This window comes from Cucurbita maxima, unplaced genomic scaffold (assembly GCF_002738345.1).
Source record: "Cucurbita maxima cultivar Rimu unplaced genomic scaffold, Cmax_1.0 Cma_Scf00011, whole genome shotgun sequence".
Classification (NCBI taxonomy): domain Eukaryota; kingdom Viridiplantae; phylum Streptophyta; class Magnoliopsida; order Cucurbitales; family Cucurbitaceae; genus Cucurbita; species Cucurbita maxima.
This window is the reverse complement of record NW_019272027.1, coordinates 1,273,374-1,290,199: the sequence shown is the minus strand read 5'-3', so window position 1 is coordinate 1,290,199 and position 16,826 is coordinate 1,273,374. Positions and strand designations below refer to the sequence as shown.

At 33.1% G+C, this 16,826-nt stretch overlaps 2 protein-coding genes across 3 annotated transcripts in view; both read left to right on the top strand.

Moving 5' to 3' along the window:
* LOC111486095 (LAG1 longevity assurance homolog 2-like) overlaps nucleotides 1–1,950 on the top strand; it is a 6,502-nt gene extending 4,552 nt beyond the window's left edge. The window contains exons 4-7 of one of the 2 annotated variants that reach the window (XR_002718807.1): nucleotides 181–366; nucleotides 460–638; nucleotides 961–1,035; nucleotides 1,783–1,950. Coding sequence is in view for 1 of the 2 variants with exons in the window: in XM_023133105.1 (XP_022988873.1) it covers nucleotides 181–366; nucleotides 460–638; nucleotides 961–980 (385 nt within the window). In the remaining variant the exon portion in view is untranslated. Of the gene's footprint in view, nucleotides 1–180; nucleotides 367–459; nucleotides 639–960; nucleotides 1,524–1,782 lie in introns of those variants that run through there. The other variant, XM_023133105.1, reaches the window with a different exon arrangement.
* A 7,514-nt stretch (nucleotides 1,951–9,464) lies between these two features.
* On the top strand, nucleotides 9,465–10,430 carry LOC111486119 (ethylene-responsive transcription factor 11-like). The gene has a single exon (XM_023133138.1). It carries the CDS (start codon nucleotides 9,520–9,522, stop codon nucleotides 10,291–10,293), a length of 774 nt encoding a protein of 257 aa, XP_022988906.1. The 5' UTR covers nucleotides 9,465–9,519; the 3' UTR covers nucleotides 10,294–10,430.
* The last annotated feature ends 6,396 nt before the right edge of the window (nucleotides 10,431–16,826 follow it).

Sequence of the window (16,826 nt, the reverse complement as noted above, 5' to 3'; positions counted from 1 at the left end):
TTTTTTTTTTTTTTTTTTTTTTTTTTTTTTTTTTTTTTTTTTTGTTTTTTTTTTTTTGAGTATATCACCAAAAACTACTCGACTATTCTTTGTTTCTCAGCATTTCTTATGATGGAAGTCTAGACTGATTAAAATAATAGATGACATTTTAAATCAGGATTTTTGTACTCAATTCTGCAGATTTTTCCAGATTGGATCGGTTATTCTTGCACTCCATGATGCAAGTGATGTCTTCATGGAAGCTGCCAAGGTTTTTAAATATTCTGAGAAAGAACTCGGAGCAAGTGTTTTCTTTGGATTTTTTGCCGTTACATGGCTTGTATTGCGGCTTATATTCTTCCCATTCTGGGTTATAAAATCAACAAGGTTTGTGCTCCTGGTGTTTGATTTTATCTTTGAAGATTTGAGTGTGTATCCACACTCTTTTGCTCATCTGATTTTGTGTTTGATACTTCTCAGCTATGATCTCTGTGAGTACTTGAAGCTATCAGATGTGAATTCCAGATTGATATACTATGTTTTCAACACGATGTTGTTGATGTTGCTTGTGTTCCACATATACTGGTGGTTGCTCATATGCTCCATGATCCGTAGACAGCTGAAAAATAGGGGAAAAGTTGGAGAGGATATAAGATCTGGTGTGTAACTTTACTCATCCACTAAAATTTTCCCGTTGATCAAATAGGAAAAGGGGAGCCCTCCCACAAGTCCTGTCTGTTTTAGATTTATGTATGATAATTTCCTACAAGTCACTGGTACCTTTTGTGTTATGCATCCAATTTCATTTTTCATAAATGAAAAGAATTGCATCTGCATGATTCATATTAGCCTAAAATGAACTTCATTAAAAACACTTTCAAACAGGCTCTCGAGCTTTAAGCAAATATCGTGGTTAATTTTATAACGAGTTTTAGATTCAGAGAAGTATATTGAACTTTTTCTGTTGTATCTTCTTTACAGATTCGGAGGATGACGATTAGATGAAAGAACTGTTGAAGAGTACTTTTTGCACTGATTAGTGATGGTAGCTGTGGGGTAATTACTTTTGTATTTCTCGTCTGCATTGGTCCAACGGGTTAGAGAAGTTACTTTCATTTTATCACTTCGCCTCCATTTTTAGTGGGTAGGGATACAAATGTATGGCTATTGAGAGTATCACTTCTCTATATATTTGGTTTATAAATAGGAGATTGGTGCATCCTTTGTTTAAGGACCCTCATCTTCTGAGGGGATGGAGAGGAGGGTTGGCTGGGGGTTTACCAGAGTTGAGAGGCGAAGAAAAAACAGAAAGTCTGTTGCATTATGTAGCACTTTTTGCTCTTCTATTTCTTAGGAGATTGTTGAGGTTTTGCAATAAGCATCATCATATTAGGCCAGAATTTGTGTTGAAAATATAATATTCTTCTGAACAGTGAAACAAAGTGCCTTCACAATGAACATCTTGTTTGTACTGCAAATGTGTTGGGACAATCTACAAAAGTGAAAACTGAATGAATGTATAACAATCTTGTTCGCCTACTACCCATTGAACTACTTGTTCTTCAAGCCAAACAATTACTATTACTCAATTTGGAGTTTCCTTTTCTAACTTTTTAGAACTTGTTTGCATGTTTGAGCTGGAAGATTCTTAATTTTGTTGCGCTTATTTTAGGTCTTCCATGCCTTTCTATGTAGTGAAACATTGTTATTGACTTAGACACGTTTGTAGTTTTCTATTTTTATTTTGGAGAACCAAAAATGATGTCTATTATCTTACTATATGACTTCTCCTATCTCATGTAGGGCACACTTTCCTCTCGCCTCGGTCAGGTAGTAAGGCACTGTGCCTTATATCAAGTCCTGGACTTTGAAGTTTACTGTGTTTACACCATATTTGAATGGAACATATATGCATATAAACATACAGCCCAATTCTTGTTTGTTACTTGTAGTTTTCATTGTGAAAATATTTGTCTTTTTTTTTTAAAAAAAAAAAAACCGTCGATCCATTTTCTAATTTGTGTTTTGCATTACTTTTTATACATGTATATAAAAAGGTATAATCTCTTTCCTCAGCTCTCTCCATGCATGCATCTATTAGGCGACTGATCTTGGCCCAGAATTAATTTTATTAAATGCCAGACTTTGTGCTTTGGTTCCCAGTAAAGTTCTCATCCCAAGCCCGCCACCCTGCTTAGTTATCAAATCATCCATTAAACTTAGCTAATAAATTGTTAAACCGAACTTATCAAACCATTAGCCTAGCTGGTTGATAGATTTTCAAGCATTGCCATAAACCATCATCTTGAAGAGGATATTTAAAGTTGTTAGTATAATTTCGATTTAGTAATAATTCAAAAGGTTTGTATTATGGATAAGGTGGGAGTGTCTTACCCTTGTAACACTATTAATAATTTATGTAGAGATATGTGATTTGAGTATCTGAATTTGTTTAAGACTAGACTATAGAATATTTAATTTTGCTTTGTAAATTTATTAATTGAGAAGATTAATATTTCATATGATGATCATATACGACTCGATCTTAATCTTGTTGAGTGAGTTATAAACTCTTACATGTGAGTGCTTGTCTTTTGATTTACACTGGTGAGAATACCTTTTAGGTTATTACTTAAACATAATCTTCTTGTATGTCAATCTCGTATAATTTTACATTAATAACTTTGAATTTTTATATAATGGATGATATTAAATTATAAATAAATTATCAAAATTATTATTAAAAAAAGTAAATAATTAATTACTAAATTTTAGGCCATAAATTTCAACCCTACAAGTCTCAAATCCCCTCTCAAGACTGGTTTATAATTTAGTGGCCTTATTTAGGAGGCCCTTGCACATTTCCACAAAGTTGGGGCACTTAGTCAGCTTGACCCACTACTTTATCTAGCCTAGGCCTAGCTCAATGGTGGCGCTCCTGGAGACCCACCACTTGGCAGGGGTGCTATTGGATTTGACTTAGGTTGCTGATAACGCTAACCGGGTACCGGTAGGGATAAGGTGGTAGAGACTCTAGTGACATTGTTCATACTGCTAACAACCTAGTGAGCTACCTTAGTCATTCCTAGACGTCGTGGAGATCTCTACTAGATTCTTAGGGACATCTAGGTAGTTTAAATCTCATTTCGTGTTTCTAGGACCCTTGAGACTAACTCCTCAAGACTAAACCAATATCGAGGTGCACTTAAGTCTGACCTCTAATCGTTGCTCACGATCCTAGAGTGCTCGGTCTAATGGAAACGTACTGACAGGTCAATGTGAAAGCTACTCTAGCTCTAGAACTCTAATCTTAACTTGGTTCTCTCATGTATGCTTTGTTAGAGAGATATTCCTATCAAAGAGTGTATATGATTTTTATCCTAACAAGTCTTATAATTGCAACTGAAGATCCTTTAATTCAGTTGAGACCCGACATTATAAAGCCCTAGGGAAATAAAGAGAAACAAGATCTAAAAAGCTGACTTATCAACGATGGGGCACGTGTTCGACAAGCGGTAGAACGTGCGACAACACTTAAGTGCTCAAAAAGCGACGGAAAAGGATTGTTTAGGAGATAGATGTTGGATCGGTATGGCAAACCTAGAGGGGGTGAATAGAGTTTTAACGTTAAAAGTATTTAAACTTGATTAATTTTTCTAATTATAAAACTTTTTACTAATAAGTTAGAACAAAATAATTCAAATCAAAACAATAATCAACTAAAACGTGCAATAAATCACCTTAATAATTTTGAAATTAAATAGGAAAGAGTTCGAAAATATGGCATAGTTTTATAGTGGTTCGGTCAAACTTGACTTACTCCACTCCCCGAGCGCCTTTTGAGGATTTGAATAAAGAACTTTCTCGACTATTTCCACGGATCAGAGTCAAACCGCTACACCGCTCTTTTAACGAGTTCAAGAGCAAACTCAATCATTTCCATGACGCAGGATCAAACTAGTACAAATATTTGAATTTGGTAGTAACACACCACAACTCTCTCAAAAGATAGATTTACAAGTTGAAGCACTCGTAACTATTTTCTCACAATACAATAAAAAATCTCTCTCAAGAATAAGATAATAAAAATAAAATTGGAAGCTTGGAGAGAGCAACAAACGACTTTGAACAAATGAGGATGTGAAAATTTATGGAAGTAGTGTATTTAAAATGTGGGGAAGTTGATGAGTTTATACAGAAGAAAAGTGGCAAAATGTAGGAATTAATATTGACCATTAGATTGTGTTAGGAGTAATGGAAGGAGAAGATTAAAAGTAAATAAATAAGAAAATTTTCCAAATTCATTTATTTAAGTTTTTTTTTAAATATAATAATAATATAATATAAAAATAATCAAAAATTATTGTGAGTACCGGTCAAATTCAAAATTTTATTCTAAATATAATAATATAATAATAATAAAAAGTGATGGGAGTAACAATTAAATTAAAATTTCACCACAAAAATAAATAAAAATAAATTTATATTATGTAAAAATTATTTTATTTAGAAATATAATAATAAGAAAAATTTCACCCGTTGTTACTCTTCCAAAATTATAAATGTCATACTTGGATATATTTTGATTTTGCTGTCACATCATCACGTCGGGTATGTTGTCTCGACTGTAATTTCTTCGTTTTAGCTCTGATTTGAATAATTAAAAAGTCGTTGAAATCGTTATTTCCAACCTTATACTGTGAACGGTTCAAAATACTGAAAATAATTAATAATTAAAAATAGATTTGTTATCGTGGCAACATCAATTAATTGATTGAGATTAATTAAAATGAGATCGAGGGTAAAAAAAAACAACAATAGAGAAGAAGGAGAGGGGATGAGAAATGAAATAGGTGACGTGGATGGGAGCGGGAAGGTCGTCCGTGTCCCACTACTATATACATCTCTACTTTTATCGCTAAAAAATAATTATTTGATTAGAAGAAAATGATGTTAAAAATGGTGTGAACATAAGCAAATGGTAGGCGGTACACCACCTAGTGCATTAAAATGAGTTTGAGACCGAGTCCATCATTAAAAAATCTCTCTCAATTTTGTCTTTTAATTTTTCAAATTTCTATTTAATTCTTATTTTTTAATTTCAAAATTTTAGATTTTTATCTCTCTATATTTAAACTTTTTATATATTTGAATTTTTTTTTACCGCTATTAAAATTAGTTTTACAAAATTCTACCATAATATTTAAATTAATTAACAAAAAATCATCCTGAAAGATAAAAACAAAAAGTAAATATTTACGGTGAAATATTTAAAAGGTAAAAAATAAAAATAAGAATATAATATTTTAAATTTTAAAAAGTCCCAAAAAGGTTTTTTTTTTTATTTCTTTTTTTCAAAACTATTTTCAATTTTGTCGTTTTCACAATCAGAATTCACAACATACACGGACTCCACACTCCTTTTTCAATTTTGCAATGTCCCACGTGGCCCTTAATCTTAGAATTAAATATTATAAATCAAATTGATTGGTTTAAATCTTTGGGATTCTTTTACTATATAAAAATATATATATATATATATATATTGATAAATTTGATTCATTTTGATATTGTGATATCTTCGAGGGGGGATGTCTAGTTGACGAGAGACAAGACTCGAGGTTGGCCTGATTCTAGAAACATGTATAAGGTAGATGAAAGGAGGAGAAAGAGAAAGAAAACGGTGGAGAAAAGTGACGGTAGACGATATCCTTGTCACTTTCATCAAATGATATTGATATTGTGGTCGATATAGATGGGCTCAATGACAATCAACTTTAAATGGATAGACAAAAATGACCACAACACTATGTCGAGAATAGAGTTGTGAGCTTCATATATATTTATTTTTTTTTTGGAGGTCGAGACTAACTATTAATAAATGCTTCCACGTTATGATACCAAATAAATGTTGAATAAAATATTTTTAGACAATTTCGGAAAGTGTAAACCAATCTAAACATTTTTTTAATGCAAATATATCCTAAATCAATGGTTTATTTATCTTAGGCTAATATAGAACTTATATTTTACTAATGTATAAGGTAATACAGCTAAAATATTTTAAATAATATTATTTTAAAAGACGTGCATTAAAAGTTAAGTTAATAAAAATATCATAAATTTTGTAGTTTTCTCTAAAAATATCCTTAAATTTAAAAATATATTTTATAATTAATTTGAAAAGAAAACCGTTATTACTTTATTTTAAAAATATTCTTGAACTTTTAATAATGTTTTGTTGAATAATGTTTCAAAAATATAATTGAACTAAGATATTTTATTAATACCCAACTTTTTAAAATAATTAAAAAATATTTTTAATGTTTGTATTAGGTTTAAATTAAACATTCAAAAAAAAAAAAAGTTTACTATTAATATATGGATGAAAATCATCTACGAACACTTAATTGGTTATTTTTCTTTTTAATATTATTTTTTGAAAGTTCATCCATATTTTTGAAATGTTGTACCGATAATAAAGGTCTTTTTTTTTTAACTTAAATTTCGAAACTTTTAAAATTTTATAAGTATTTTTTAAATAAAGTATAAAAATTTGAGATATTTTTTATTAATTTAGTCTTTTAACTATTATTTTATAAATGAATAATTTATGTGGTTAATTAGAACACTTTTTGAATAATTATTTAAAAATAATTATTCATTAGTTTTATTACTATTTTTTTTTTCTTATATTTATGAAGGTGAGAACAAAATAGAAGCAAATTTAGTTTTATAAATTTATTATTATAATTACTCTAAAACATAAAGTTTGATTTGTGAATTAATTATCACTATATAAATTTTAATTTATTGATAATTATTAAAAAAATTATCAAAATTGTAATGGTGTGATTAAACACAAAATATGTAGGGTAACAAATTTAAAAGTCAAACCGAAAATATTTAATATTTAATATTTTAAAAAAGGAAAAGAAAAAAAAAAAAGAAAAAGTCAAATTCCATGTCTATGAAAGATTCTATTTTCTTTTCACACTTCTTTGGACATTCCGATTGGACCTGTTGGCCCTCGCCGGAAGTCACCTGTCCTCTTGCCGCCGTCACATTTTTATTGTTTTTTTTTTTTTTAATTATTAAAAAAAATAGTCTTAATTTGATTCCATTATTTTATTTATTGGTTATAATACAATTATATAAATGGTCTTAACTCTTTGAAATTTTGAACCGATTAAAATTTTAAAATAATGTTTGTTGCTTGTCACTTAAATTATAATTAGTTATTTAATTTTTAATGATAATTATAATTTTTTATTTGTAATTTAATATTATCTATAATAGGCAATATATTTTTGATTAATAGTACCTCATATCTAGTGAGACATGTTGTCTCATGCTCGTCACTCTCTAATTATACGAACTGATACTACTCTATGTTGGATGAAATCTCCACATCGGCTAATTCAGAAAATGATCATGAGTTTATAATCAAATAATACTATCTCCATTGGTACGAGGTCTTTTAGGAAACCCAAAGCAAAGTCATGAGAGTTTATGCTCAAAGTGGATATATTGGTAAATCCTCAAATGTCGAACAAAGGACTTCAAAAGAAAAGGAGTCGAGTCTCCCTCCGATGTTGAACAAAGAACTCCAAAAACAAAGGAGTCGAGCCTCCTCGAAGGATGTTGCCCCTAGCGTATAAAGCTCAAATCTATGAGTTTGAACCGTTTCCAACACCAACCCACAAGGTCCCCGAGCTACTTTTCTAAGATTGATTGGCATACTCTTGTTTGTAGTACTTTTTGAATTCAGTTAAAGTCGGTTTCTCAAGCTCGAGTTAGAGTAATAACCAACCAGTTACTGTCCCTACCTAGTATTTGAGCCGTGCACATAACCCTGTGACCTATGTCTAAACCCACGCACCTGACCCGACCTAATGTTACGACCCGCACCCCTCGCCAATGTCAGTTTGGCTTGGTTATGCAGCTCCAAATAGCTGAAACAACTTGGGTTACTTGTTTTGAGCCACATTTGAAATTTATAGACCCTCTGCTACCGTTTTTATCCTCCTAAAACCATATTTTACGTTTTTGGAAGCATTTGACATCAGTATAACCCATGTTTGCTCAATTTAAATTATCTTTTAGCTGAAATTTTGACTATTTAATATCTTTAGGTGAGTCAAGCTCATTAATATTTTCTAACTCAATGTCATGGACCCACGTAGGTTGAGTTAGATATCAAGGGGTAGATCCAGATTAGCATTAAGGTTAAATTAGTGGCTTCGACTTGGGTCAACAAGTGGTTTTATTGTTAGCTTAGTTGGATGAATGGTATGATGTATGATGACACATGTCCCATGGCTCTTGCACTTGTCATAATTATGATTGTTATGCTATGCTATGTCATCTTATACTATGTTATGTCATGTGATGTTATATTATGTTATGTTATGCTATGCCAAGTGTTTAAGCTTTGTTATAGTGTAATTATTTCATGTTATGAAACCACGTTTATGATATTGATAATCTATGATACATAACCTCCATTCACGATATCATGTCCCTATGTTAAGTACGAAAATTTTTATAGGAATTATGTATGGATGATTCACAAGCCCGTTATGTTATTAACGAATTAAGGTTTGACTTGCATCATAGACTTATGCCATGATTTTAAGCTACAGGGACCTCATGCATCTTTATATGTCATGTGCATGGTGATACTTTCTGATAAGTACAGACGCATACATTATGATATATATGTACACTATGATATTATGCGAGCTCATTTCCCTACATGGCTCCAGCAGCATAAGCATGCACTAGCTGAAGGGTAGGCCCAAGGGGTACGTATATGCTCGTATTGCGTGTGATTGCATATTCTGACCTTAACAGTGGGATTACTTACTAAGTATTTTTTAAAATACTCAAATCACTTGCTATTCTTATACATGTACAAAGATGAGAAGATGTCACGGTGGCAGTCATAGGACTGAAGTTAGGGTAGATGCATTCATGTTATTAGTAGCTCTTAGGATTGATTAGGACATTATTTTATTTTTACCTTGTTTTATTTAAACATCATATTGATTTTTCACTATGTTGTTTTTAAAATTTTTACTATGAATATTCAAGTCAATGACATCGTTTACTAAATGTTTTTCTATGTAGATGATCCTATATTATTAATTTGAAATTGGAATGGATAAGGTATACCTTTCCAAAAAAAGGAAAAAAAAAATATATATATATATATATGAATAAATAATAAATATTAAAAAAGGAAAAATAGAACAAAAATACGTGGCATCGCGTCAGAGGGCGAGCGTAGTTAGAAGAGTTCCAAACCTCCGTCTTGCGTCATCACGTATCTCACGGCCGTACTCTTTACAATTTACAATTCTGTGTCCGTGTCTTAACGGTGTGACCAGCTGTCTGCCACGTCATTCCTCTCCTCTCTCTCTCTCTCTCTCTCTCTCTCTTATATATCCCTCTTCCCTTTCTCACTCCTCCCCATCCATTTCAAAATTAAAATCACAAAATTCCCAAAACACTCTCTTCTTCCAGTGCCCGTCCAGCATGCTTATGGCCTCCCACCACAACTCCGCCGCCTTCCCCCGCCTCACCGACGAGCAGGAAGGTGTCGTTATTGTCGACGCCCTCACCCAAGTCGTCTCCGGCGCTGCAGCCGCCGGCCTCGAATTCCGACACGACCACTTCCTCCGCCTTCTTCACCCACCTTCCACTAACAACACCACCACCATCTTTCCACCCTCTTCTGATTTTGACACGTGTCACATCTGTAGAATCAGCGGCTGTTTGGGCTGCAACTTCTTCTCAACCCCCTACTCCCACCAGCCCACCACCACTACCACCGATAAAAACAACAACAACTCCGGCCGCCGTATCAGACGATTGAAGAAGAATTACAGAGGTGTCCGGCAACGTCCATGGGGCAAATGGGCCGCCGAAATTCGCGACCCGAAACGCGCCGCCCGAGTCTGGCTTGGCACCTTCAATACTGCTGAGGAAGCCGCACGTGCCTACGATGAAGCCGCCATTAAGTTCCGAGGCCCACGTGCCAGACTCAACTTCCCCTCCTCTGACAATTCCTTAACGACATTCAATTATTCTCCCCCGGCAGCCTCCACTACTACCTCCACCTCCGCCACAGTCACCGCCACTTCTAATTTCAACCGAAATGAAGCAGCTGTAGCACCGAGGACACCGTCATCAATGATGAAGATTCAAAACAACGTCGTTTTGGCTGAAATATTCGAAGACGACGACGACATTAAGAGTTTGATTATGGATTTCGCCGGTCAATCTCGGAGCCGGTTAAATCAAAATTAAATTTAAATATTGTGAAAATTCTTTCAACTATTTTTTAAATTAGGGAAAGAATTCATTTTTTGGTCAAATTATTTGTTTAGAAATTCTAAAATAGTCAAATCCAAATGGAATAAAAGAAATAAAAATTACATTTGGTTGATAATATTTTCTTTAATTATTTAACAAAGTTGCAATTAAAAAATGTTTAAATTTTAAAAAAAAATCATCCCTCAAACTGTGAGGGATTGCTTGAGGAGAGAGAGAAGAAAAAAAAGGTTCACTTCTAATTTTTTAATTTTAATAATTAAAAAATTGTGCCATATTTATCTCGTGTTTAAATTAAATTATTTATATATATTAAAAGGAGGTTTGGGGATTTAATTAAAAAACGGAAAGCACCTGAATGGTGAAGTAAGAGAGAGAAAATGATTTATATTTAGAAATTATTGGTCAAATAAAGGAAGTGACGAGGATTTTCTGGGAGGCTTCTTATACTCGGTCCCGTTGAACTGCTTTGGCAGTTACGCGCTCCAGCCCAAGCTCACAAATCTTTGATACGCCACTCCACTTATCATCTTCTTTATTATTTTTTTATTTTATTTTTTCTTCTTCAAACATTTTTTAAAAATATTTTGACGGGACAATAAAATGAAATAAATATTTCTATTTCTATAGTATTTGTGGTTTTTTCATGGTCTTAGTCTATGTTAGATGAATCATGTTCCTTATATATGAGACTGTGCTTATCATTTTGAATATAAGTTGGCCTAGTGAGCAGTAAAAGTCCAAGCACACCCCTAGTAATTAGTGTTATTTTTAGGCTTATCCTTTCAGACTTTTTTTCTTTTTTTCTGTTAGAGAGGGAGAACAAACCTTTTTTTATAAGGGTATGAAAAATTCTTCATACCAGATGCTGAGGAAAAGTTTGAAAGGAAAAATCCAAAAAGGATAATATCTTCTAGCGGTGAGTTTGGGCTGTTATAACATGTCATTATAGTGATAGTTGTGAGTTACTCAGACTAAATGTTATATGATATGTGAATAACATATGCTACTATGGTAATTAATCTTGGGTTTTATGAAACCGAAAAATCATGTATGAATTGATGAATATATGATATGGACGACATTCTGATCAAGTTATATGTTATGATCAGTAATATGTTTGATGAGATGAGATTGATAGTCACATATGAATGTATTAATGATAGATGGTATAGATGTCGGTCACATGGGATATGAATCATGATTATGTATGATTGCATACTATATTGCATGAGATCATTGAACCATGTTTTTTCTTATATTGTGGGGGTCTTAGGCATGTTATTTCTCCAGTCATGCATTATGTTTAAGCAATTTATTTTGCATCTTCTTCTTTTCCATGGTTCCCGTATGTATGAGCATATAGATGCCTATAATCAGATCCATGAAAAATTGATACTCGTCTAGTGGGTCCATATGAATGTAAACGAGCCATGTGTAGTGAAGTAAATGCACTTCCAATTTTACTCAAAAAAGAACGTGATCAATCATGGAATTAGATCCCACAAATTGTGATAGTTATAGACATGTGGTTTGTATTTGCATTTTCAGCTTCGTACTGTGCTCTCCAAAGAGCAACTCTTCTCAAAATCTCAAAAGGTACTGAGTTGGAATCCCATTCTAACTAAGGATTCTTGTGATTCCGGAGAATCCAGCTACAGGAGAACCAGGAACGGAGAGCTTTCCCCCCTTTTCCGCCCGCCTCTTTGGTCTTAAGAATGCTGGTTTTAAGAATGAGTGATTGCCCTTCTCCGACCCTTACTGCCCAACCGGATAGCGGACAGCTAATGCGTTCCACTTATTGAACAGGGTTCTATGGTCGGTCCGCGACCCCTGGATACCGAAGGCGTCCTTGGGGTGATCTCGTAGTTCCTACGGGGTGGAGACGATGAGGTCGGTCCATGGATTTTCCTTCCTTTTGCCGCATTTCGCTCAAAGGGTTGAAGGGAGATAGTGCATCAAGCGTGATGTCACTTACTAAGTATTTTTAAATACTCACCATTTTTCTATATTTTTTGAGATAACACAAGGAAATGTTAGATTTTCACAATAATTGCTACAAAGTCTATGGACAATTAGGATAAAGTTAGTTCCCACTTTTAAAATTTCACTTCATTCTTTATAATTTAAGGTTATTTTTGGCATTTACTGAATTGAGTGTGGTTTATTCATTTTTTCTAAATATAATAATTTTATCAGGATTTAATAAAATTAGAAGTTTGCCGTTCAAAAAGGAAAATTAAGAACCATATAAATTATTTATGAATTATCAAATAATTTAAAATTTTAAAATTATAATTTATAATAAAATGAATAAAATTATTAAATTAGTAAGATTCTTGGAAGTGTACCGTACACGGAGACGTTGAAAAGCCATGGACGGTACGCGCCACGCGGTCCGGTCTAAGGACAAAGGCTGTTTGAGGTTCGGTTTCGATACGTGAGCTGTCGTATCATCATTTATTCCTTGGACTCTTCAAACAACAATCACTACCTTGATTCTTTCAAACTACTTTAAACAAATAAAAAATTAAAATTAAAATCTAATTATTAGGTATTCTTTTAATCCTAATTTTAGTAAATTTTATATTTTTTTAAAAATAAATGATGTCACACCTTTTTATTAATTTTAAAAATAAAACCAAAACAGACGTTTGAAATTACAGAAACAAAAAATGAAGAAAAATATTGTAATTGGTTGAGTTGAGTTGGATCGAGAGAATTTTTTGGACCAACTCAAAAGTTCGTGTTGGTTAGATTGGTAACTCAATTCAACCCGAAATGTTTCACAACTCAACCCTCTCTATTTTTAAATTGGGTTCGGATTTGGTTGATAAATACTGACATTTCTTGAAAAATTAGTTACTCTCTGAAAGTAAGGAAAATATAATGATAGATCTCGAAATAAAAAAAAATAAAAATAATTTGTTAGTGTGTTAGTGAACCGTAACTCAATAAGTGGCATCGAGAAGTTATTAAGTACAACCTAATAAAATAGAGATGGATTGCAACTTCACGAATGGGAACGAGTGGACTGAATTGATCGAGTGAGATTAGAGACTACCAAGTGGGTCATACGATAAGTGACATAAAGAAGTGAGTCATAGCTCAATTAATTTGGTGTAGCTTGATAAAGATGAGACAAGAATCCGTTTAGCCTACGATAAGTGACGTGTATAGCTCCATTCAAAACAGATATGACTTTCTTTTTTTATTTTAGGAAATTACAATAAGTTATATTTGAGATCTTCTCTTAGGGAGTTATAAATTAAATGCCAATAATTTTGTATGAGTTTAGGAAATCACGTCATGATTAGCAGTTGTTAAAAAAAAGAAGATAAGAGTAAATAGATAGAGAAAGAAAAGGGAAGACCCGAGATGGTTAAACTGTCTTTTTATAAATTGACTGCATATCCGCAACCTGAAATAATACTAACATATTTTTTTAATTTAAGTTTTACTAACAATTTTTTTTTTTATAAACAATGAAAACATGAAATTTGATTTTTATTGAGGACATTAAGTGAATATTAACAATAGGTGAAGTCTCGACATAAGAGAGAACAAATTCGAAGGACGAAAGCAAGTAAATTTGGAGCTAGATAGAACTTTGGCTAAGGCCAACCAAGTAAGTGGTCTTACTATCGACTCGATCAGAAGACTTGCCTTATGTATGACATCACGTGCCTAGTGGCCCTTGAACATGTCATTTATGCTTTATGTTATGTGATGTGACAATGTTATGTGCTGATGTGACGATGTTATATGATGATATGATGGTGTTATATGATGACTTGATGATGTATATGATGATATGAGATGATGTAATGATGACATAATATGGGGACATAATGATGATGATGCATGATAACATGATGATGTAAGATGCATGATGATGAGATGACTTAACATGATGATATTTCATATTAAGATAATGTGCATATATTAAATGTCATGATGCATTATGACAAAGAGTTTTTCTAAGATACAACTCCAATTGATGTTAATGATGATGAACGTATGAAGGCCAATGCATACAAGTTACCTAGAGTAATGCGTGAATGATGTATGAGGTTGTGTCATAAGAATGATTTAAAGATGAAAATCATAGAGACCTTATGCATATTGTGTGTTCATATATGACGGGTTACTTCACCATTTATGATGATGAGTATAAACACGTACACTATGATGATGATCATCATCATCATCATCATACCTCGCAGGATACTCAGGGCTTTGTTGACCTCTAGACGTCTGACTACAGACAACTAACCCGACTATGATGGGACTAGGGGGGTGCAATCCGCCTGGGGACTCACGCTTGCACATGTGGGTCGTGTGTAAGGAAATGCTACACGTCCAATTTTGTCCGAATTGGAGGCCACCTCTATGACAGTTTTAACGATAGATCCTTGACATGAGTTGCATGTATTTGCATTCCCTGACCCCAATAATGGGGTCACTTACGGACCATTTCTTAAAATAGTCTTGTGTTACTTCTATTTTTCAGGTAAAGACAACCCACCCCTATACGACTGACGATGACAACGCAAATAAAGACTATGACACATGCATAGGATAATTGTATTTTAATTCTTATACCACGTGTTAGTATAGGGCATTTTTCAATTTTAAGATTTATTTATTTTATTTAATATTTCGTATTTCCCTTTAAAGACTTTTTGAAACATGTAAGTCTATAGCAATGTTTTACGATGATGTTTTAAAAGATTATTTCCGCATAAGAGATGATGTTATGAAAATGCCAGCAACTTTAAGTTAGTTAAAAATCTAGGGTCGTTAAAGTTGGTATCAGAGCTTTAGGTTATAAATTATGTAGACTAGCCTACAAGGTAGACTTGACATGTTCTATAACCCCACCGTCGATGCTTCGTCACTGTCAGATATGTCATGCATAAGATAAGAAAAAGATTTGGGTAAATGCCACAGTTGCTTGACCATTATCGAATGTAGCTCATGATTGAATTTGTCACTATTGACTGTATTATTTTTTATTGAGTTCTATATTTACTATGATATAGCACATGATATGAGTCTTGAACATAATAAAAAAAAAAAAAGTGCAGTGTTATGACCATAGAGATGGAAAGGAATATACCAACATATACTGACGAGTGAGTAGTTTCGAATGAAAATGACTAAGAAAACTTGATAGACAACAATATCTTATAGTTTGCTATAGATATTAAAGTGGTAATATCACTACGAAATTAAAATATTGGTATGAACAATTTTTTTTTAATGAGTTAACACCATAAATGTTGAGACACTGTATTGTGAATGACACAAGTGCCCTCAACGGAAGTTGAGTTTTAGAAGTATTGAGATGTAGAAACCCCCTCGCCTTAACACTAATTAGAAAGTTTTAATCTAAGTTTAAGAACAACCACAAATATGAATGATATGAGATGATTTAAAAGTCTCGAGTCACAGTTTGGATGAGATATTACGATCATGGTCACAGTTTTATACGTATGTATCGAGATGGACTATAGCATGAGATTGTCAGGAAACCATTATTTAATACAAAAATTACAAAAGTGAAAATTGTTACTAAATTAACTAGAAGTTTCGTGGTAATTTTCTTTATATCCCTACACGAATACATTGCAAAAGCTCCATATAAACTAATTTTTGTAGAAAATTAATAATGAATTTTTCCTAGTAATGTCAAGTCGTTTCAAAGGTATTATCGTAATTATGGTTTCAGTCTCATTTTAAGTTGAATTTGTAAGTATCTCAAGTATTATGGCGTATGAGAATCTCCACTAGGCTTTATAATATCTTTTTTAGAGGAAAAAATTGTTAATCTCCCCATCTGAGTGTTACGAAGGGGTTGAAAAAAAAAATCTTTTGAACGCATGAAAATTCACGTACCCAAATCTTGCATGTCATAGGTAACGACTCGAAATTTTCTACTTAATCTAAAGTTGCTACTGTATACGTACCATAAACATTGAATGCAGAAGACTTCGTTAAAATTCCCTAAAACATAACCTGTATCTTAAAACAAAGTCATGGACTTACGTGTTTCGAAAACATCTTTAAAACGACACAACAAAAGACTAGATAAAACACCCCACTATTGGGGTTAAATGCAACAATCACATGCAATGAGATGATGGGACCTATCTTTCATTCTGTTTTCCCTACGGTGCTGTCCTAACGTGTAATTTTGGACATGTACCATATACTTTACACGCAGCTCATACGTGCAAGTATGGGCTCACCAGCTAGTTCGCACACCGCTGGGCCACCTTCCTTATCTGGTGGACATACTCTGGGAGCCCTTTAGGCTGGACACCCGCTAGAACTAGTAATCGTCACGGCAACGCTATGCAAAGCATAACGATCGTTGTCCTGCCATTGGATGTACGCGTTCGTACCCTCGTGATGGGATAGGGGTATCCCCCCAAATGCATGAGCACACATAATGCATGAGGTCCCAAAACTTTTCCGTTTTCAATATCCTTTAATACAACCCC